This window comes from Penicillium atrosanguineum (genome assembly GCF_028827265.1).
Source record: "Penicillium atrosanguineum strain IBT 20685 chromosome Unknown utg000008l_segment0_segment0, whole genome shotgun sequence".
Classification (NCBI taxonomy): Eukaryota; Fungi; Ascomycota; class Eurotiomycetes; order Eurotiales; family Aspergillaceae; genus Penicillium; species Penicillium atrosanguineum.
The window spans coordinates 595,642-617,001 of NW_026623140.1; the positions used below are offsets into that span (position 1 = coordinate 595,642).

The 21,360-nt window shown below is 50.2% G+C and overlaps 9 protein-coding genes across 9 annotated transcripts; 6 read left to right on the plus strand and 3 right to left on the minus strand.

Annotated features, from left to right (window-relative positions):
- Positions 1 to 1,205: 1,205 nt before the first annotated feature.
- On the plus strand, positions 1,206 to 3,260 carry N7443_009715 (GMC family oxidoreductase; the record flags this gene model as incomplete). Its single annotated transcript, XM_056889771.1, has 4 exons — positions 1,206 to 1,472; positions 1,529 to 1,708; positions 1,760 to 2,768; positions 2,836 to 3,260. The coding sequence occupies 4 exons, from the start codon at positions 1,206 to 1,208 to the stop codon at positions 3,258 to 3,260; spliced, it is 1,881 nt and encodes a 626-aa protein (XP_056736262.1).
- Positions 3,261 to 4,772: 1,512 nt separating this feature from the next.
- Positions 4,773 to 5,237, plus strand: N7443_009716 (putative vacuolar transporter chaperon Vtc1; the record flags this gene model as incomplete). Its single annotated transcript, XM_056889772.1, has 2 exons — positions 4,773 to 4,806; positions 4,891 to 5,237. The coding sequence occupies 2 exons, from the start codon at positions 4,773 to 4,775 to the stop codon at positions 5,235 to 5,237; spliced, it is 381 nt and encodes a 126-aa protein (XP_056736263.1).
- Positions 5,238 to 5,714: 477 nt separating this feature from the next.
- N7443_009717 (uncharacterized protein) lies at positions 5,715 to 6,932 on the minus strand (the record flags this gene model as incomplete). The annotated part of the gene is made up of 1 exon (XM_056889773.1): positions 5,715 to 6,932. One exon carries the CDS (start codon positions 6,930 to 6,932, stop codon positions 5,715 to 5,717), a length of 1,218 nt encoding a protein of 405 aa, XP_056736264.1.
- A 1,641-nt stretch (positions 6,933 to 8,573) lies between these two features.
- Positions 8,574 to 10,646, plus strand: N7443_009718 (uncharacterized protein; the record flags this gene model as incomplete). The annotated part of the gene is made up of 1 exon (XM_056889774.1): positions 8,574 to 10,646. One exon carries the CDS (start codon positions 8,574 to 8,576, stop codon positions 10,644 to 10,646), a length of 2,073 nt encoding a protein of 690 aa, XP_056736265.1.
- A 1,148-nt stretch (positions 10,647 to 11,794) lies between these two features.
- N7443_009719 (uncharacterized protein) lies at positions 11,795 to 12,727 on the plus strand (the record flags this gene model as incomplete). The annotated part of the gene is made up of 1 exon (XM_056889775.1): positions 11,795 to 12,727. The coding sequence occupies one exon, from the start codon at positions 11,795 to 11,797 to the stop codon at positions 12,725 to 12,727; it is 933 nt and encodes a 310-aa protein (XP_056736266.1).
- Positions 12,728 to 13,702: 975 nt separating this feature from the next.
- On the plus strand, positions 13,703 to 15,346 carry N7443_009720 (putative FAD-dependent oxygenase; the record flags this gene model as incomplete). Its single annotated transcript, XM_056889776.1, has 3 exons — positions 13,703 to 13,975; positions 14,045 to 14,656; positions 14,708 to 15,346. 3 exons carry the CDS (start codon positions 13,703 to 13,705, stop codon positions 15,344 to 15,346), a joined length of 1,524 nt encoding a protein of 507 aa, XP_056736267.1.
- A 943-nt stretch (positions 15,347 to 16,289) lies between these two features.
- Positions 16,290 to 17,555, minus strand: N7443_009721 (fungal specific transcription factor domain-containing protein; the record flags this gene model as incomplete). Its single annotated transcript, XM_056889777.1, has 1 exon — positions 16,290 to 17,555. One exon carries the CDS (start codon positions 17,553 to 17,555, stop codon positions 16,290 to 16,292), a length of 1,266 nt encoding a protein of 421 aa, XP_056736268.1.
- Positions 17,556 to 18,164: 609 nt separating this feature from the next.
- On the minus strand, positions 18,165 to 19,255 carry N7443_009722 (carbon-nitrogen hydrolase family protein; the record flags this gene model as incomplete). The annotated part of the gene is made up of 3 exons (XM_056889778.1): positions 18,165 to 18,541; positions 18,593 to 19,032; positions 19,086 to 19,255. 3 exons carry the CDS (start codon positions 19,253 to 19,255, stop codon positions 18,165 to 18,167), a joined length of 987 nt encoding a protein of 328 aa, XP_056736269.1.
- Positions 19,256 to 19,818: 563 nt separating this feature from the next.
- Positions 19,819 to 20,748, plus strand: N7443_009723 (uncharacterized protein; the record flags this gene model as incomplete). Its single annotated transcript, XM_056889779.1, has 1 exon — positions 19,819 to 20,748. The coding sequence occupies one exon, from the start codon at positions 19,819 to 19,821 to the stop codon at positions 20,746 to 20,748; it is 930 nt and encodes a 309-aa protein (XP_056736270.1).
- Between the last annotated feature and the right edge of the window lie 612 nt (positions 20,749 to 21,360).

Here is a 21,360-nt window from a genome sequence, read left to right on the forward strand (position 1 = left end):
CACATATGCTCTTCCCAGGCGACATGTGAAGTTTTGAAATTGCCATCGTCGGCTAGTTCTAAGCGTAGGGTGCTGCCCTGTAAAGCTAGCCCTATAATAGCTTCACTATCCTTCCCTATCTTAGCCAGAACACGGAATCACAATCATTCTAGGCTTGATCGATTCTAGTTGCAGATATCTTGGCGCCCGAAAAAGCAAGGCGGGACCCGCTCTTGGCCCCACCGTGAAGCCCGGGGCAATGATAGATGCCTGTCGACAACGTATGAAGATTTCAAACAACCTTCTTCGTCACCGCAGCTCTTGAATGCCGATATTATGATCTCTTGTAGGTGATGGAATGCCAATGAAAGTCAAAAGAAACCGATCCCAAGCCTCAGCCGCGACGGCCTACGGTGGGTCTAACGTGAGACTACTGCAGTGCGAAAGGCATGCAAGTGAGACTGATTCTCGGCACAAAGATGACCTAGTAACTTTGCCAAGAAGCTTGGAGTCGCAGGGTTTTCTCATTATTGGGTATTGTACGTACTACCCCTCTCAGATCCTACAAAATCCTACTAGATAATGGGTTCTACTGGAATTGGAATGGACAAGATCTGCGTCTAGGGTGCCGCGGAAGGATATTCCGCTCGCGCATGGACTCTGGGGAACTTGCGGGGGAATTCTGACAGTAATTTTGAATAGCCCGGTACACAGATGGTTCAAGTGCTCCACAAGAGCTATTTGCGGCATGTGTCGTGATGGGCGTGTCAGCACTTAGACTAGGATGCAGAGCACTGCCACCATCCAGGAATTCATATTATGTCGTAAATGGGTCACAGTATTAAATGCCTTAATTGTTTTCCATGAAACCGAAGTTGCCAGTAGAAATCGACTTTGATCTCGATGTTCAAGATCATGAAATCGTCGCCGCGGTGACACCTCGGTTCACAAAATGCGGGGAAACCTTCCGCGCCTGGAGCAGCTAAACGACCACCAATGGCTCCAATCCAAAATACGGATTAACCAATAACTAATACCGAGCTAAGAGGTCTAGGCTCATGCGCTGTTGGGATTGGTTGCCAGCCTTTCCCCGCACGGCGAAAACGAAGTAGCTACGGTGCTCACCCGAGTAACACAGGTGGGGCAAACGTACAAATAGCTCTAATTTCCCACCCGTTGATTCTCCGTTCCTCGTAAGAGCTGCATACCCAAGTTTTGAAGCAATCATGGCCGAACAGAATGGCGTAACGGGCCAGTCGCCCACGTGTTCTATTGAAGAGTTCTCTAGTACTGCTTTCGACTACATTATCTGCGGAGGCGGAACTGCTGGATTGGCTATTGCAGCTCGTCTGACTGAGAACCCTGAGGTGACAGTTGGTGTTATCGAAGCTGGGAAATACCGCATTGGAGATCCATTGGTGGATATGCCTGGGGGACTATTTCAGTTGTTGGAAAATCCCGAGTATGACTGGTGCATGTACACGGCTCCGCAGGTAAGTGCACACCAGGGCTGCGATGTTGAACTTTCACTCTGACAAGATTACAATAGGAAGGGAATAATGGAAAAATCCACCATGTTCCTCGCGGAAAGTTGCTCGGCGGGTCCAGTGGTATCAACTACATGATGTACGTGCGTGGTAGCACACAGGATTACAATGACTGGGCCGAATTGGCCGAAGATGAAGGCTGGTCAGCGGATATCATGCAACACTACATGCGCAAGCACCAGGTATGCCAAACAATCGGTTTTATTAAGCTCTATCTAATGTCTATGCACCAGAGTCTCGAGCCTATTGACCCCTCGATTACAGACACCACTACCATGCCTTTCGTTGGAGAGTTCCACGGCACCAGTGGCCCAGTCCGCACAGGCTTCAACGACACTATTATGCCAATTGAGAATGATATTATCAAAGCTTGCGACGAAGTCACAAACACCCCGGAGAAACCACTTGACCCATGGAGCGGGGATCACATCGGTTTCTACAACACCCTAGGCTCTATCTGTCGCACTGGGCCGAACAAGGGCAAGCGCAGTTATGCTGCCAGAGGATACTATGAGGCCAATCGGGCCACCCGACCGAATCTCAAGGTTCTTTGCAGCACGCTGGTGAACAAGATCAACCTCACCGGCAACAAGGCCACTGGTGTCAACATCTCTCATGAAGGCCAGGAGTACAATGTTTCCGCCAAGCGCGAGGTCATTGTCTGTGGAGGAACCCTCAAGTCACCTCAGATCCTCGAGCTTTCTGGTATTGGAGATCCCGCCGTTCTCGAAGCCGCCGGTGTTGAATGCAAGATCGCAAACCCAGCCGTTGGCGCCAACCTGCAAGACCACCAGATCACATTCGCAGTCTACGAATTGACGCCTGAAACGATTACCCTGGACACATTCCATCAAGTCCCCGAGGCGATGCAAAATGCACTGAAGCAATACGCCGAGTCCGGCAGCGGCCCACTCACCTGCACCTCAACAATGCAAGGCTTCTTCCCTGCGAAGAAAGTGATGTCCCCCGAAGAGCTTGAAAAGGTCATCCAAAGCATCCGCGACGTCAAGCCGACCAGCGCATTCCACGAGAAACAACTCGCCCAAATCATCGCCCACCTCCAAAGCGACACTTCAGCCAACATCCAAATGGTCCTCGTCCCAGCAACAGCGGACATCTCCGGAATCCAACACCAAAGTCACATATTCCCGCCCCGCCCCGCTGACAAACCCGCCGGCGTAACATTCGCCCTGTGTCTCCAATACCCTGTCGCTCGAGGCTACGTGCACATAACAAGCTCCGGTCAGAAACCCACCGAACCCACAAAAAAAAAATCCAATATAAAAACTAATACTCTAATGAAAACTAGACCCCACCAAACCACCCGTAATTCAACCGAACTACGGCGGCCACGATGCGGATGTGACCGTGCTCAGCGCCGCCTTCCGCTGGGCGGACAATGTGTCCCAATCCTCACACATCAAGTCCTCAATAACCGGGCGATCATATCCCGAGCCATCAATGGATCTCCAAGATCTTGAGAACGGGAAAAAAGCAGTTCACGACGTTATTTTGGGCGAGTACCATATTTGCGGTTCTGTGGCTATGGGCGATGCACTTGACTCGCGGTTACGGGTAAAGGGCGTGGAGGGTCTGCGAGTAGCCGATGCGTCGGTATTTCCAAATAACGTAAGTGGGAATATTGTTAGTAGCGTCTATGCGGTGGCGGAGAAGGCGGCGGATATGATTAAGGAGGATTGGGATTTTGCACCGCTTAAGGAGGCCATGGCTTGAGGCCTGGATAGTTTTTGGTTGTGTGATTTTGATTTATTTCGATTATATATTATTTGTTCTTTCTTTTACTTCGCGCCTTTTTAAGTTCCCATTTTAACTTTTGAAAGTGATCATGGTTCGTGGTTTTTTTTTTTTTTTACAAATATTTCCCACATATTTTCCACTTTTCAGACGTGTCATGTTCAACCTGGGTTGCATGTCACTCAAACAACCTAATTGGATAAACAGTTAGTGGAGATTCGCAACTGTCCTGTTAGAAAATAGCGCCGGATAGATGACTCCGATTTGCCGTGTGGAGCAGTCAATTGAGTCGTTTGGACTGCGGCCCCACATACAATGTGGGAGCATTAGGGAGAATTCAGGAGTCATGTTAGGCTGCCACATACGGCAGGAGGTAGCGTGAGCACCAAAGCAAAATAGATATGATCGGGACGATCTATGGAGTCTTTCAATTAGTAAATTCGGCATGCCGATGACTGAGTTCAGGGCCGGGTTTTCCGAAAAACCTTGAGAGACTTGGAAAATGCTTGTGCGCACACCGGGACTGGACCATAATAATTACGGAAGTACCCAAACCCAAACTTTATAAGCAACGCATGTCCACATACCGATGGGGCGAACAAAATTCCGTACCATTCTGCGGGTCTCATGGGGTGTATATGGGGGTTGTTTCAGGCCCTGAGACCTTGTGGGTTCGGATTCTGGCCAGAATGTCGAACCCCAACGGTCAACTGTAGTTTGAACAACTTCCTAGGTCTCCCTACAAGGCTGAGAGGCTCTTTAGTACAGGTTAAAGAAGCTTAAAAGGCATCGGACATGCTAGGAGCGATATGACAGGTCCAAGTACCAAAGATCATTAAATTATGTGCGCCTCAAAAAAAATCTGCCGCGTCGGTCGTATTTACCCGGGATGTTGGGCTTATCACGTTTGCAACCATGGGTGCTCTTATTGGTGTAAACTAGTGTCAAGTCTAATTGCTAGCCGACTCTTGGACCCATCGGGATATTGCGCGACTTATCATGCTGTGACGGAGAGTGGCCCTTTATTCTGTAAAGTAGCCATGCATTGAGTATTTCTAGGCAATTGTGTATGAGAAACCTCGAGTTTCTAGCGAGTCTAACTTTTTGAGGTTTATTTTCTTTTGCGCGAAAAGCCCCCCAAACTTTTCATGTGAGCAGACCACGGCCACAAAGCATGGTCACATGACCGCTAGCACGGTAGCAAATTATCGGAGCACGTGCGTCAACTATGGTAGAGCTGCACCGCCGTTTTCCCAATCCGGACTAGCGCTGCAGCTTTAGCGCAGCTCGTCTCGACGTCGCCCGTCATCGAGCGGGGATTGGCCCTTGTAGCTCTCGCCTTTTCTCTGCGTCCAGACCTTCTCAAACTACCGAAGGAAGAAAAAAAATTAATTTCTGAGGCCGTTTATTCTCGCACTCATAAAAGCTGCACCCAGCCCAGCTCGCGCCACTTTCTCCCTAACCCCTCAACCTCAATTCCCCGAAATCGTCATGTCCAGCCAACCTCTCCTCCAAACCGCTCCGGGTATGTTATCGGAATCTGGCCTCGCGTCCGAGGCTACCCATCCAACCCCTCCAAGCCCATGAACACAGCTAACAGCCCCCCCAGGCAAGCGCATCGCCCTTCCCACCCGCGTCGAACCCAAGGTCTTCTTCGCGAACGAGCGAACCTTCCTCTCATGGCTCAACTTCACCGTCATCCTTGGTGGTCTGGCCGTCGGCCTGCTCAACTTCGGTGATCGCATTGGCCGAATCTCCGCCGCTCTCTTCACCGTCATCGCGATGGCAGCCATGATCTACGCCGTGGTCACATTCCACTGGCGTGCACAAAGCATCCGTCGCCGAGGTCAAAGCGGCTTCGACGACCGCTTCGGTCCCACGATTCTGGCCATTGCGCTTCTTGCCGCCGTGGTTGTCAACTTCATCCTGCGCATGCAGGACACCGAGCTCAACTAAATCTCGCCATGCCAATCCAATGTTAGCACCCCCCCCCCCCCCCTGATGGCTGTCAAGTTGGCGTTTGGTTTTGGTTTTGGTCGTTGTTTTTTTTCAGGCTTGAGTCATTTTGCCATTTCCCCAGGATCGTTCTTCACATCTTTTTGCCAATTGGTTGCGTGTATATGGCCGCTTCCCCATCCATCTGGGCCTCGGCGTCGGTTCGAAATTTTCGCGTTCTCTGGATGTTCTCTTATGTCGATTCCACAATTCAACCATGTGTCCATACTTCGATTGAAGCGTTCATTTTTTGTTAATGCGATGTGGTCAATTGGCGAGCTATTCCAAAGTTGCTGACCCGTTCGAGCATTCGCTCCGGAAATGCTCCCGCCTCCTAATGACCTATTGCTATTTACATTTCGGATATCTGCAGATATCATGCATTGAATGAACATAGAAATTCTATATCAATTCTCCCTCACAAGGAATACTTAATCTTTACTTGCAGTAATCCACCACATCGACCATCCCATCCGTATACCCCGCATCAATAAACTCCTCATAACTCCAATAATCCCCCTTATCCCCCTTATCCACACTCCCCGCAACAGTAACATTACTGATAAACTTGGCATTCCAATACGAGCTCCCATGCGTGAATTGTGCAAACGCAGACGTTCCCGCCTTGAGATTTCTTCCGCGCAAAGCCAACTCATTCTTCAACCCAGCCTCCATAGCCCACTCACCCACAAAAGTAGGAAACTTCCCATCCCCTTTACTCGCCTTTGCATCGGCGCAGATAAAAGTCGGCAAATTCTCCGAAGTCGAATTACCATATTGAAAATAATAATGATGCACATCAAAGACCAGATTCTTACTCTTCTCGAAATGCGGAGACCAGTACGTTTCAGGCTTGAAACTGCCCTGGAACATTACGGGGATTCTGGGATTCACGCGTTCGACGTGCTCGAGAACGGCGTGGATATATTTCAACAGCCATTTTGCGCCACGCTCGCTTAGTGCAGCGGGTGTGCCAAAGTCAGAGAAGTTGTGGTTATCGGCTGGCTCGTTGATCGGTTCGATGGAATAACTCTCTGGATGGCCGGAGGTTTGCACAAAGTCGATTAACGCGTCGACGGCTTGGAGGGAGTATTCGAGGTTCGTCTCGTTCCACCACCATCCCCAATGGTTTACGGCTTCGCCGATATCGAGACCGTTCGTCCCGCCGGGTAGGGAGTGGATGTCGACGACGATGTGCATGGCGTATTTCTCGATAGCGTAGGTTGCGATGCGGTGTAGGTGTTCTTGTTGGTTACCGCGGTAGAGACCTGAGCCGGGAACATGGATCCAGGCAGCGTAGGTAGTGGGGATGCGGAGCATGGTTATTCCTGCAGCGGCGAGGGTGTCGATGTCTGATGTTGTGATGAATGTTGAGTAGCGGGTTTCGAAGACGGAGGCGCATTTTGAGCCTAGTTTCTCGCACATATGCCATTCGTCGGCGGCGCCGTGGGAGTATTTGCTCCACCAGGGGACATCGATTGTTGATTCTTGTTCGAGCCAGCCGCCTAGGTTGACGCCGCGGGCGTGGAAGGTGTGCCAATCTATGTAGTTTGGTTTGGACTTGGACTTGGACTTGGACTTGAGGGGAGAGCCGGTGACTGCTGTGAGGGTTGCTAGGAGGGTTGCTAGGAGGGTGGTGAGAGTGAGGGCGCGCATAGTTGCGGTAGTGTCTGCGCGACGAGGTGTTTAGGAGGTTCAAGAGTGGCTCCTTGGCGACCGGGGGTTTTATACATTTTCAAGGAAGGCATCCTCAAAGAATGCGCGGCAGAGTAGTCGGTAGACGGCCGGTTGAATATCGGTTCAACCCCTTGGTCGAGGGCTGATATTCCCCATGTTCTCCGCATTTGTAGAGGCACTCGGATAAGCCTAATTGACCCTGGTGCCAGGAGTGCATACGGGCCGAGGTCATCAGAGCCAGAAAGGAGAATGTCCGGTGGGTGGTAAGCCGTTGTGGGAAGGTGTGGGTGAATGTAGACACGATCAACGGTTCAGTTGTGGGTGATTCGCTCGGACTTTCCAGATCGTCAGGGTAGCTCCCACTATGCTCATACCGGCCGCTGGCAGTTCCGCAGAAAGTCGGGAAACCCGAAGAGACCAACTAATTTTAGTGTGTGGTCCGAGCAGGTGAAGTGTTAAAAAGGATGTTGATGTTGACATTACTCTAAATCTGCATTTATACATCCTGTTTGGGCCCAGGCCCAAACACCTACAGGACACCCACACGTGCGATAGATCGATCGGAAGAAGGGTTCATATCCCCGGAAATCGATAGTTCCGAGGCCCAGACAGGCCTAGTCCGCAAGGGCCTGGGACAAGGAACAAGTCGGGAGGAGTACCGTAAAACGGGGTCCCAATCTCTCCAGATTGGCGATTCGATCCGATTCTATGGGATTCTAACGGCCAGATCGCCCCTAGGGCGCTAAACGGGATTGGATTGATGCATCACAAAAGTCTCCAGAGGCGCTCCTGTCCGGGACAAAGACAGTCAAATCACAGCTCACTAGAGTATCGGCTCACAGCAGACCTATTGGAGGAACCCAATCAGCTGCTTGGCATGGAAGTGTATGATGTCGTGGCCATGGAAGCCGCCCGCTTCCGGACATGGGGATGAGGATTCTGTGGACACAATCCCATTCTCCAAGAGTATAGAGACATGTGCAGTCTAGCATCGATAGTCGATAGTCGATAGTCGATAGTCAATAGTCCGTCCAACAGTCCAGAGGCAGATTACCCGATCGAGATGACGTGTCGCAGATCTACCACGTCAGAAAGAGGTATTTTGTCTCAAAAAGGAGTATCACATCATGTTCCCCACCGCTGCCTGTTCCTCTGTGTTTGGCATTGCGCACCCCCCCCTGATTCCTGCTTCCCCCTTCCCTCGACTCTACCACTTTCCACCTTTCCACTTTTCCACTTCCACCCTTCTACTTTCTACTTTCTACTTTCTACACCCTTTCCCTTTCCATCTATCCATCCTTTCCCCTTTCGACATTTCACCTTTCCACCTTTCCACCTTTCTCTTCCTTCCTTTTTCTTTACCATTATTAATAGAATTTCGCCACCTTTCTCCGTAATCGCTCCACTCCCTTCGCCCAGCTTCCAACTAAAGTTCTGCCCAACTTGACACGGTCGCGCGACACCATCGTCGTCGACGTCCATTCCTTCGTCCCTTGAACTGCCTACACTGCTCTACACCGCTACTACCACCACCTTCTACACCCTTAATAATTCATCGCATGGATTGCCGACCGAATTAAATTCGTCACCCCTAACCTTTCCCCGGTTTTCACACCTCGCATGGCGCATGGCATGTTTAGCCTTCTGCCTTCCTGGCCCTCTGCGATCGGAGGGAACAAGGTCATGGCAGAGGAGGTCAAGATGTTAAGCTCGTCCTGTGCGCCCGGCGCCAATATCGCGCTGTCCCCGATGCTCAAGCGCAAACGCTCGGATTCAACCGTGGCCGACGCTCCTGTCACGACAAAATTCCGCACTGAAGACCCGGTCGCGTTCTCCTCGCAGCCGACTCCATCCCCAACCGTCACATCCACATCCGACCACGTTGCATCGCCTTCCCCGTCGGGCGCGACCGCGCGTCCACCGGCGCAGGCCGCCTCGGGTGCACCAGATGTGAATCGCCTTCGCGATAACCTGACCGCTCAGATCAGCTTGGAGGTGCTGTTGAAGCACAACGAGTTGCGCCTGATTGACCAGGAGATCGCCAAGTGTCAGGTTGCATTGGAGCAACTGCGCCGTTGTTCGGAGATCCCCTTCCCTGGCTCTGCTGTCGCCGGCGTGTCCGCCGATGTCAGCTCGGGCTCGGGCGCATCGCTGTTGAAGCCTGGAAATGGCCCAGCAGCGCTCTCGCCTGCACCCTGGGGTGTCACGGAGGGTCCGTACTCGCGTCACTACGCGAGATGGCTTCTTCCGGATCCTCGGTTTGATGGCGGTGAAGTCAGGTCTGGACTGTCTACAGCAAGTGGTGCTGGTCTTCCGCTGGTCGAGGGCCGTTCAACTCGTGGGAATCCGGTTGATTATCCTATGCTCGCGGGCAAGTCGCGTCCTTCGCGGAACTCTACTGGTGAGAAGCTGAGCGCGGGTCTGCCAAGCGGGTACCCTATCGTCAAGGAGAAGGCTGGGCCTATGATAGTGCGACGCAAGTCGGATCAAGTTATGGTCAAGCTCGTCTGTCTCGACTGCCGGAGGGATAACTTCTCCAGCACGCAGGGCTTTATCAACCATTGCCGTATTGCGCACGGCCGGAACTTTGCTAGTCACGACGCTGCTGCAATGGCCTCTGGTGAGCCAGTTGAGGTCGATGAAGCGGGTACTGTTGTTGGTGGCCGCAGCGAGTCGACCAGCAGTGTCGCGAGCCAAGGCTACGTGCACCCGTTGATCCGCTCTGCTGCTCAACCCCCAACACCCTCAAATGCACTCCCCACTCCATCCAAGGACGCTCTCACTCCACGGAAACAATCCGATCTTATCTCCGCCGTCGCCACCCCTCCTGCCACGGTCCTGAGTAACCAGTCGTTCCGTCGTCAAACAAAGCTCGTCAAACCTGTGAACCCCTCGTTCATGGCGTCTCCAGCCACTCCTCACCTCTCCGCTCTCATGCGTGACCGAGGTCTCGGTTTGGACATGAGCAAGCTGGTGGAAGAGTCGAAGGCACCTGTGGACCTGAGTGGTCTTTCCGACGACGAGTCAGATATGGAAGAGTCAAGACAGCCAACCCGGAGGGCCAGCCAGGAGCCTTCTCAGCAGTCAACTCCCGCAGCTCGCCAACCGATGCGCATGCCCACCTCGCAGGCCGCATCGGAGCGAACTGAGAGCCGCAAGGGCCTCGAAAGAGCAACCCACGGTCCTCAACTGTCGTACGAGATGACCCCCTCCCGGCCCCAGCCTCACCAGCAGTCCACCATCGTGAACTTTTCGCTTCACGGTCCATTCCATCCCTCTCTCCGTGACGGGGATGGACTGGATCACGCTGCGAACCTCAGCCCGAACACGATAGAGTCCAACCAAGCTCCTAGCTTGGTCAGCGATGACGAAGACGACTACGAGGCCGCATCAGACTCGGATAGCCCTAGCTCGTCCGAGGCCGGTGACCAGGATCAAGACTTCCGACACATCGAAGTGCAAGACGACGAACGTGCTGCCGCTCCTCCCGCCGCCGAGGCCAAGCCCGGTCCTTCACTGGCAAGCTCCGCGCCGCAGCCCGCGCCGACCCTCTCCAAACCCATGAAGAAGAGTCGATCGAAGAACATTTCCATGATGCCATTCAGCGAGCGCACCCAAGACGAGCGCATGTATGTCCGTCCCACCGAGGCGCCATCCCGCAACCACAGCCGGAATCCTTCTCCGACCCAGTGATCTCCCCCTTTCCGAGGGGCTTACCTTCTATCTTGTATTCGATCCACTATTCTCCCCTCTACACCGGCGACTGTATGTGCTGAAAGGCAATATCGATCCTGGTGCTCCATGTTTCTACACTGCGTTTAATGTTGATCACCCACACCTTGCGGGATGATCGTTTTGGTCTGGGCCATCTTGATGATGGGCCCACGGCGAGACGGATGATGACTCTGATTCTTTGATGATGTGTATTTGTTATTTGTTTAATGAAGACCTGTTCATGGCCGGCGTGTAAATAGCCGTGAGACTAAAAATGTGATCTGGCTTGAGGCATAGAATGCTATTCAATAAGATGATCTTCTAGACAGATATGAACCCTAGATGTAAACCCTTAAATGAATACGCGTTGGCTGGTTCTATTCAAGTTTCTTCCAATGGTTGTCTTGTACTCACTTCCCCCATTGACGCAGCACGGGGATTGGTATAGACCTTGTCAAAGTAAACACCAGCAAAAACCATTGGTACTCCTTAACAAGAGCCATCGGAGCAGTTCCGAATCCTCCATTCGATACCGATACATCCGGGTGCTGAAGCAGTATGTCAAAAGGGACAGACTGTGCCAACTTCACGTTTCTTGGCAAGCCAACTGCTATTATCAGCGTCCGAACCCATAGTGAAAGGTTTCCGGCCCAATTTCAGGCTCTAGCTGACGAGGTTCCAATATCCCCATCATCCTCTCACTATAAAGTATGTGTAATCATTCACCCGAAGCCTTCACCGAAGTTGAATCTACTAGCTAACTGAGTTATCCCTGCGATAATCATTTTCTTCTTCTTCCTTTTCAATTTATGGGAAATCGCAGTGTCTGCCACTTATACAAACCGGTCGAACACCCTACAGGGGCAGTCTTAGACGGGGTAAACATACGCAGTACAAATAGCACAAAGTATCAAATAGCAAGGAATAACACTTTCTCCGACCTCCAAGAAGCGTGGCGACAACAGCGCTTATCGATATCCTTATCCGTTCAACGCGTCCAACCTTACCATTAACACGACTTGTCGCGATTGTTCTAACACTTTTGTTCGCCAGCACCGGTACGCCAACTGGTCACCTTACGGAGCAGCATCACCTCCCACCTTACGATACGATCAAAAACACCCAATATGCCCACAAAAACTAGCAAAAGAACCTCCCTGCCGGAGAAGACATCCACGCCTCAAATTATCGCAAGCATCACAAACAACACCGAGCTCCCATCGCTCAACCCAACCAACATAACCCCTCAAATATTCCATAGCCTCCTCAATCTCTACCCCCAGACCGTGACCGCAGTCCACAACCGCAAAAATACCTTGAAACTCCAACCGAAACCTAAAACTACAAAGCGCAAAGCTGAAGACCTGGAAAGGGCACAATCTGAACGAACCCCTTCCCTCGAAGACACCGTCCGCTCTGAAACGGAGAAATTCCTAGAACTGGATACTTGGCGCTATGAAGGAATGCCTCAGATCCTTTCTGAACGAAAGTCCAAGTCAGATGGACGGGAGGGATATGTGGATAAAGTAGAGCTGATTCGGATCATGGAGTGGAAGTTGTGCGTCCCCTCCCCCCTTGCCTTGAGTATGGAATTGGATCCTGGATTGCATACTAAGAATCATAGAAAACACGGCCATTTCCGACCCACATTGATGAGCATGATCAAATCGAATGCGGAGAAGCTAGTACTAGAGTGTACTTCTTCTGCGATCTCACTTCTCCCTGGTCCCAATTCTACTCCTAGCACAGAGTCTGAAGGAGATGTATTTCCGAAAGAGAGCCTTGATGCGCTTACTCGATTGAGGGGTGTTGGGGTTGCGACTGCTTCATTGGTTTTATCTATCGCTACAGCTGCTTCTGCAGATGCCGATGAGGTGCCATTCTACAGTGATGATACGTTCCGTTGGCTTTGCGCGGCATGTTATCCTGGGAGTGAGGATGTGGCGAGGAAGTATTTGAAGCCGAATGGGGATCTGGGGGTAAAGTATAATGTTAATGAGTATCGATTGTTGTGGGATAAGATGGGGGAGTTGAGGGGGGAGGTTGAATGGGATGGGTGAAGAGGAGGGCAAGGTAGGGTTTGTTGATGTTGAGCGGGTCGCTTTTGTGGTGAGGAATCTTGAGGTTTCTGGGTTTGATGTAGGTGGTGGTGATGGTGGCGGTGGTGAGGTAGATGAGAAGGAGGTGAAGAAGGTGAAGAAGGTGAAGAAGTGAGCGTTGTGGGTAGGATTATGTAGTATCACTGATATTGTTATATGGCCATAGGTAAGGGTGTAAATCTATTGCTAGATGATACCCGGAGCCCGATCGAAGTAAACAGAGAGCTAGAAGAAGATTCTCATAGATTGCCAATTCGCACAACATTCACACATGATCATGTAGATTCACAAATTCATGGAGACTGATGTAAATGGCGCATTCATCTTAATTACAGCTGGTGATGGCTGCGTCCACATGTCTGGGAGCCAATCTACGCGATTTGTCTTGGCTCATTACAATTGGGCCTGCAGCTAACCACATTCCATTCGTACTGTAGACTAAGTGGACCATCACAATAATGTTCCAAATCGGATAGCAGCGCCTCTGCTATAAGAACCGAGCTTCGGCCGACCGAATGTAACGTCAAGATTCAGCCGTGCACTAGTGCATAAGCTAGGTAACAGAAAAGTGGCTTTCAGAAATTCAAACTTGTTCATAGTAAATGGAATGGAATTGAACTCTATTACCTCCGTTTACTCCGTAAGTAGGCAGTCATGCAAATGCACATAGGACTTGACAGAAGATCCCTTCATTAATTCAAAAGAAGGGTCTAGGCTAAGACAATCCAGGGCACTATTTATAATTGCGCTCATTCTATTGAATCCACAATAGCCTTCATGCACGGCACCCCACAGGACAGGGATCCTGCATAGACTCAGGCCCCCAGCACGGTTCTGACACAGCAAGGATCCCCCCATGCCTCGTGTTTTTCTGTTTGCCTTTTGTTTCCTTTCCTTCTGGCAACCCTATCGAATACCTGTCTCATATCTTGAGCTATGCATTGGCTCACGCTGGAAGTCCTGACGACAATCGGTGCGTGGGCTTTCGCTGTAGCATCGAGCCCCTCCCCGGGCTGTGACTTCCACAATGGCCTCTGTCCTCGGGACAATAACTGGGAGGCGCTCGGGGCCAAGCTTTCGGACACAGCCAAGATCTATTACCCTGGGTCGAGCGGATTTAAGAATATTACCACTCGCTGGTCGGTTCTGGAAGAGCCCAAGGTCAATCTTGTTGTTGTTCCTGGCACTGAGGATGATGTTGCGGAGACGGTGAGCCCTGATTTCCAACCTTCAATTTCTTGCATCTACAGAATTGCAGATTGCTTATTGTGAATTCAGGTGAAATTTGCAAACAAGATGCAACTCCCCTTTCTCGCATACAATGGCGTTCACGGAGCTATCACATCCCTGGGAAAGATGGATCACGGCGTGGGCATCTCCATGAGCCAGCTGAGCGGTGTAAAAGTCAATGCTGATGGAAAAACCGCCACCATTGCCGGTGGAACAATGTCCAAGCTCGTCACAGACGAGCTCTGGGCCGCAGGAAAACAAACAGTGACCGGAGCCTGTGAATGCGTCAGTCTTCTCGGGCCTGCCCTAGGCGGTGGACACGGCTGGCTTCAAGGCCATCATGGCCTCGTAGCAGACCAGTTTGTTTCGATGAAAGTTGTTCTTGCAAATGGCACTTTGACTACGGTTGATGCGAGCTCTGACCTCTGGTGGGCGATGAAAGGTGCCGGCCACAACTTCGGTATCGTCACTTCTCTCACCACCAAGGTTTACGATATCGAGCACACCGACTGGGCGATTGAAACTATTACCTTCAGCGGGGACAAAGTGGAAGCCGTTTATCAAGCCGCCAATGACCACATCATCAAGAACGGCACTCAGCCCGTGGACGTAGTCAATTGGTCGTACTGGATGAACAACGCCGACGCGGATCCCAATAATGTGAGCCCTAACCACACCAATCCACCGATGGACTAATCTAAAACCACTTAGCCTGTCATCGTGATGTATATTATCCAAGAAGGCGTCAAAGCTGTCGACTCAATCTACACAAAACCCTTCCATGACCTCGGCCCAATCTCTGTATCCCCAGACTCAGGAACCTACAAAGACCTCGCAGCCTGGACTGGCATCACCAACTCATCCCCACCCTGCCTGAAAATCGGAATGGCCAATCCTCGCTTCCCCATTTACCTCGAGTCCTACAACGTCGCCGCACAGAAGAAAGTATGGGACATCTATGCCCCCGCTGTCCGCGGATCTTCGCCATTCAATAACTCAATCTTCATGTTCGAGGGATACTCCGCCGAAGGCGTACACGCGGTGCCTCACGATTCCACTGCTTTTGCATTCCGCAGTGAGAATCTTCTTGTTGCGCCTCTTATTAATTATTTCCCTGCTAAAGGACTTGATAAGAAGGCTGCTGATTTGGGACAGCGGCTGAGGAATGTATTGTTTGAGGCGAGTGGGAGAGATGAGATTGGGGCCTATGTTAACTATGCACAAGGGGATGAGTCTACCGAGCAGATGTATGGTTCTGAGAAGTGGAGGCGGCAGAGACTCAGTGCACTGAAGAAGAAGTATGATCCTTTGGGTAGGTTCAGTTTCTATGCGCCTATTCTGGGAGCCTGAAATGGGCGAAGAATTGTAAAGCAGATTTGGTTATAACATAAATGTATCACGAGGTCAGCAATGTAAACAAGAATGTTTCATTGCAGCCTGAAGCCCATGTGTGTGCATGTATGTGATCACGGCAAATCAAGAGAACTGTCCGTCAAATGACTGAAATCCTGGAACATCGGAAACAGATCCAGACACTCAAGATTCAGCATCGAAGTATTTATAGTAGAGTCATCTTGATCTTCTTCGCCATATAAAAGGTCATTGAAAGCATAATTGTTTTCTGATCCTAAAGGAGAGTTGAATGGACCACTCGTATTCTCGGAAGTGCCATAAGGAGACAATTTCAGCCCCATGTCTGGCCCCGGAGACGTCTGACCAGTCCGTCCTTTGCTCTCAGGCTCATGAGAACCACTAGGTAATTCTGTGTCGAAGTTTGGTTCCATTTCCTCCGGCAACACAAATTCGACCTTCCACCTTCGCGCCAGCGTCTTGATCAAATCAATACTTTTCTGCGACCGAGTGGGCCAATATACCCCAAATTGGCCGAGAAAAGCGAGACACTTCCGAACAGACCGTGTACTAAACCTCCGTAGTGTGAATGATTCAGTAGTTGTATTCATCAAGTGAACAATAGATGCGCTAAGTAGAAGGTGAATGAGGAGTGGATTCGCCTTTGGGAAGCCGTAAGTTTTGCAATACTCTTGAACGAGCCTGACCATTGATGTTGCTGCTACCGTGAGAGATTGCAGCACGACGGGCGTTAGTTGCGATGGGTTCGGGGTTTCGTTTCGCATTTTTGCGAATAGGCGGAGAAATGGTGGCATTGTTACTAGTATTGCCATTTGATATGCCATGTGGAAGAGAAGGACGGGCTTCTCGGTTGCGCCTCTTTTCATTGAGAGTCTTTGATCTCGTGATTTGAAGAATTGGCTGAGATCATCATGCGTAGTTATTAGGAGGCGGACCTGTTCTGGCGTAGCGAGTGTTTCAAAGGACGAGGAGAAGCTATTGGGCTATTAGTAATCCCACACCGGTGGAGGATGGTAATGAGAGCAGGTACATACATTTGATCCATATTTTGATCATGCATATACCATAGCTTACACTGCCATGCAAAAGATATTTGAGCCAGACTCGTGCCGTCGCTTGGAAAGAACGTTTCAATCGCAGGGACATTGACGCGTCGCCAGGGTAACATGCAATTCCTTCCAAGGATAGAAATAGAAGTTCTATCAGTCAAGTAGAAGGACCAGAAGGTCTGCACATCCGCAAATCCAGTATTTGCCGACTTGGTATCAAAGTCATCAAGCGCCAAAACGTGAAGTCGCAAGTGGACAGCCATTCCAGCAGCCATGGAAAGAAACGTCCAACCAAAATGATCACGACCCAAGGCCAAGGATAGCCATGCCAAGATCCCCAGGCCTTGAATGACGTATATTGATGGGCACTGTCGAAAACATTCAAAAACGAGGCTTTCACTTAATTTTGCAAGTTCGTCGCTGATCTTGAGAGAGTCGCTCTTGTTTTCAAACGCTGCCCCAGATGCTAACATGGAAGCATGAAGGAAGAGTAGGTCTGGAGATTGGTCGGGGGACTGGAGGAAGAAATCTGCGGATTCGTACTGCGTGTATTGGTGGTCTTCGTTGATGCACTCGAGAAACAGAGCCGCTAGTCCAAACAGACGACTTGTGTCTTCACACACCCTTGATATTTCTGGCGGAATCTGACGTTGGGCTGCAGGCTGATGGCTGTTCTCACATGTGGGTGGTTTATCAATTGGTTGATTCTCGTCAATGGTCACGGCATCCGCAAGATTGGTTCTCCACATCATGACGCTCAACTCCTCCATTGCAGTCTGAGACTGATGAGAAGCACCACCGTGAATCACATGATTCAAAGACGCGGATTGTTCAAATTCGTGCGACTTCCCCAGTGGAGCCAACTGAAAGGCTGAGTCCAAAACGACGCTGCTGGTAGCTCTTGGTAAACTGGGCGGCGATGTGGTAGCGCCATCTTTCTTTTGAAGAGCTAGTAAAGCCTGAACTTGGTTCTCAAGAGATTTGACATAGTTCTCATCCCAATACTTTCGTCTGTGTCTCGTGTTAACGTCATGGGTTTCGCTGTAGTGAAGGAAGGGATGATACTTTCTAGCCTTTTTCTCATCAGCATATTCACAATTTTTCTCCGTTCTTTGGCAGTATGAGCATTCTGGTTTCATACCATCACACTGTTAAATGTGTCAGTTATCAACCCCGCAGATATCCTGGTGCCCGACGTACTCGGCGCTTTGAGGCTCGACATTGTCGGCAGGCGAAAAAAGCCGGCTTGCCCGGTTGACTCGACATTTCCCAATCCCATACCCAAAAATCGGCAAGTGGACTTCAAATGCCTTGATTTTCAACAAGACGGCTGTAACAGGCTAGGAGGATGTGATTGCCCTCGCTCGTTTGCCCGCCTAGGAATCATGTGATCGCTTCAGAGCTTATAAAGTGGGTCTTTGTTGCGGCCTTTATCGAACCATATGGTTCGTGGTTCGTGGTTCGTGATAAGACAAGGGTTCAAATGTTCCAAGCTATTTCAATCAAACGTCGAAGTGCACTCTTCTTGTTGCATTCCGCGAGACTAGATACATGTTGATTAGAATAGTGATAAAGCATAATGGGTTCAGAATCATCCGCGTTAGTCTCTTGTGAATATGATAGCTGACTACGATAAGATATTTATTCTCCTATATAGATTCAAAAACCGATTGAGGCGACTGGTTCGAAAAATTCTATGTGTACGAAGTAATCTACTTAGACAGACATAAGTCTTGGGACAACACCACTTATACTTCCTCCGCCGTTGCCACGAGCGAGGCCTCGCCATCAGCCTGAACCATCTTCTTGACCTTCCTCACGACGCTGAGTGTCATCAGATCAGGGCGACTATAATGACCTGTCGCATCCGCGAACATCTTGGTGGCAATAATCTGATCCATATCCAAATCTGCGTAAATAATGGTCTCTTTCGTACTATCGACCGGTTCAGTCAACCTTCTTCCATCCGGTCCAAAGACCGCTGAACTCCCTCCCCCTGGAGAGGACATTAATGCACCTCCACCTGTGCCCATTTTCTCTACGCCCTTCTCAGTGATGAGAGCAGTACAGTGCAAGACAAATGCCTGCGACTCAACCGCATAGGTCTGAGAAAGGCTCTGGCAACCTAATCATGAAGTTAGCATTCAAATCATCCAGGAAACACGATAAGTCTCACCTTCAGCTGACATCGACCAGAGATCACTCTTCCCAGAATGAGGCGTAAGACTCGGCCATGCGGCGACATGAATGTCCTCTTTCTGAGAGAAGGTGAAGTACTTCAGCAACGGTTGGATATGTTCCCAACAAGACAAATGTCCAACTCGACCAAATGGAAGCTCGGCAACACTCGAGAAGCATTCGCCGGAGGCATCACCAAAGATGGTTCGCTCCATGTGAGTAGGCTTCATTTTGCGCCGGTGAGATTTGATCTCTCCATCAGGTCCAATGCACACCTGGGCAATGTAGATGGAGTTGTTGTCATTCTCCGAGAACCCCAATGAGACAGCAATCGCGTGGCTCTTTGCACATGCTTGAATCTCCATTATCTCAGGAGAGTTGAGACGAAGCGAATTCTTGATATAGGCTACATTCATTTCAACATCCAGCAAGCGGCTCCTGTCGGGTAATCCTTAGTATAGCCCCCCAAAGGGTATTCGAGGTATACTTACCAGATCCAGCATGGATAACCAGGAATCCAGCATTCAGGAAAGGCGATGAGCTTTGCCTTGTTCTGTGCTGCTTCTGCGATCAATTCGCAGGTCTTGGTGACACCAGCGGCTAAGTCCAGCCATGCCGGCTCGGCTTGAGTGACTGCCACACGAACGGGGTCTGAAGACATATCAGAAACTCAGAGATGCATTATACGCAAGTAAGGCTTGATGAGAGTAAGATGAATGATGACAATGGAGTAATGCCATATTTATGTTTCGATCGTGCACATTTGTCTTCCCCGCATTGGCGATAAGAGTTGCGGCAGGAAAACATCCGCAACCAAAGTAGCGTGTTTATCGCGAAGCTACGCTTCCGCAATCTTCAGTGATCTAATTACCAAATCTAATTGGCTAATGATAAGTATCACCCCTGTAGATCAACAGATAGTAACATCCGCGGGCGGAATTACCGCCGCGAACATAGGGTAATCGCCGGAGCTATTGCTATCTGGGGCTTCTAGTATGACAATGTGATAGTAATATATCTCACAAGTTATCAAAATGAGACTAGAACTGACGCTTGCATATGCGGCTACAATGAGGTCCGACACGTGGACCCAATGGAATACATGCTGGGCTGAGTGACTTGAAGCTGTGCTGGGTCATGACTTGGAGCGTGGATATAGTCATGTTGGCCTCTTTTAAAGCAGTCTTGTTACTCACTATTATCTCAGAAATAAATAAATTCAAAATGTGGAGTGTGAAACTGGACGACAAGCCCTTTGTTTATTCAATCTTCGGAATCCAATATCCCAGCGGAGTCCCCACCGGATCCCAAAAAAATCTCACGGAAGAATTCAACGGCCTGATTTCCGGGCACGCAGCACATATTGACCGACTGATACAAGATAGTTGTGCCACTCCGTTCACAGGGAAGTCACACATCTGGCTCGCGTACTGGATGTCCCGCGCGGACTACCAGAGTTGGTGGACCCGAGATGACGTATTTAAATTTTGGGATACCCTTCCTGTCGACGCGGGTATATGGAGAGAAATTCTGATACCATTTCCTCGACGGAGTCAGTATGGAGCCAACCAGACAGAGCCCTCTGGCCTCGGACGCCTCGGAGAAAGATTCGACATCGGGCATAAAGCGGTCTACTGGGGGTGTTATCGCCACCAAATGGCTGACCACACTTCTGATGGAATGGTGTCTTCAGTTGAGAAGGCATTGAAGCCTATCCGGCCCTTTGAGAGTCCGTCAACTGGAATATCGAGTCTTGAGAGCCGCCCTGGTCGGGTTCACTTGACGCAGTTCCCCGACAACATATGCTTCGTTGTTGAAGGCCAAGATCATTCTGCTATCACGGCCGAAGAGAGGAAATATTTGTTTGAGAGTTTTGATGATTCGGTCACTCGTTGGATAAAAGATCTCATGGAGGCAGGACCCGAGTCGGGAATTCTGGATGGACGGATATGTTATGAGCCTGAAAGTGGTGTGTTCCGCGAGAAAGAACCCCAGGCCCTGAACTACAACAAGAAAGTTCAGTTGTTCTATTTCAAGGATTTACAGCACATGGAGAAGATTGGGCGACAGAATAAAGGGCACGTTGATTTGCGGAAGCGATTCCTGGAGGCATATGGCCCTGATGGGCAGATGATGACTGGGAAATCTCGCTAAGGGTAGAGACGACTGTTTTGAAGTCCTGTGAGATGAATTGCGAATACGTTGGCTGTGCCAAAGGGACTGGTTTTATGGCCTTAAGCTCAGATTCGGAGTACTTTTCTTGGATCCCAGTGGTAGGCAGACCAATGAAGGTCGCTGACGACCGCTGTATATGCGGTGAAGGCGCAGGAGGTGCGGAGACTGAGGAGTGAGCTTGTGTATTGCGTTGGTGTCTTATGTTAGGGGTCTGATGCTGTGAAGTGTCTTGTGGGCGTTCTGTTCGCTGGTGCTGGTGTGCCAATATCTTTCTGTTGCTTACATAGGGGATGGGTAGATAGTTAGATAGGTAGATGGAATATCACTCTACGCAGGGTTGGTGACGAGTAGCCTTCGGTTGAAACCAAGATGAGCTCAAAATTGCATTACATTATCTGTCAAATGGTCGAGATATCTGCCATCATGGGCGCTTATGGGAGATCTTACTCTCGGTGAGTGCACATGATAAAAGGCCCTCATGCTCAGAAAAGATCTTCCTTGAAACGGCCAATGTCAACCTTATTTCACTTGAAGTATGAGAGACTGTGTAATTCGATGGTCAATGGAAGGGGCCTTGATGGGACCCACTTG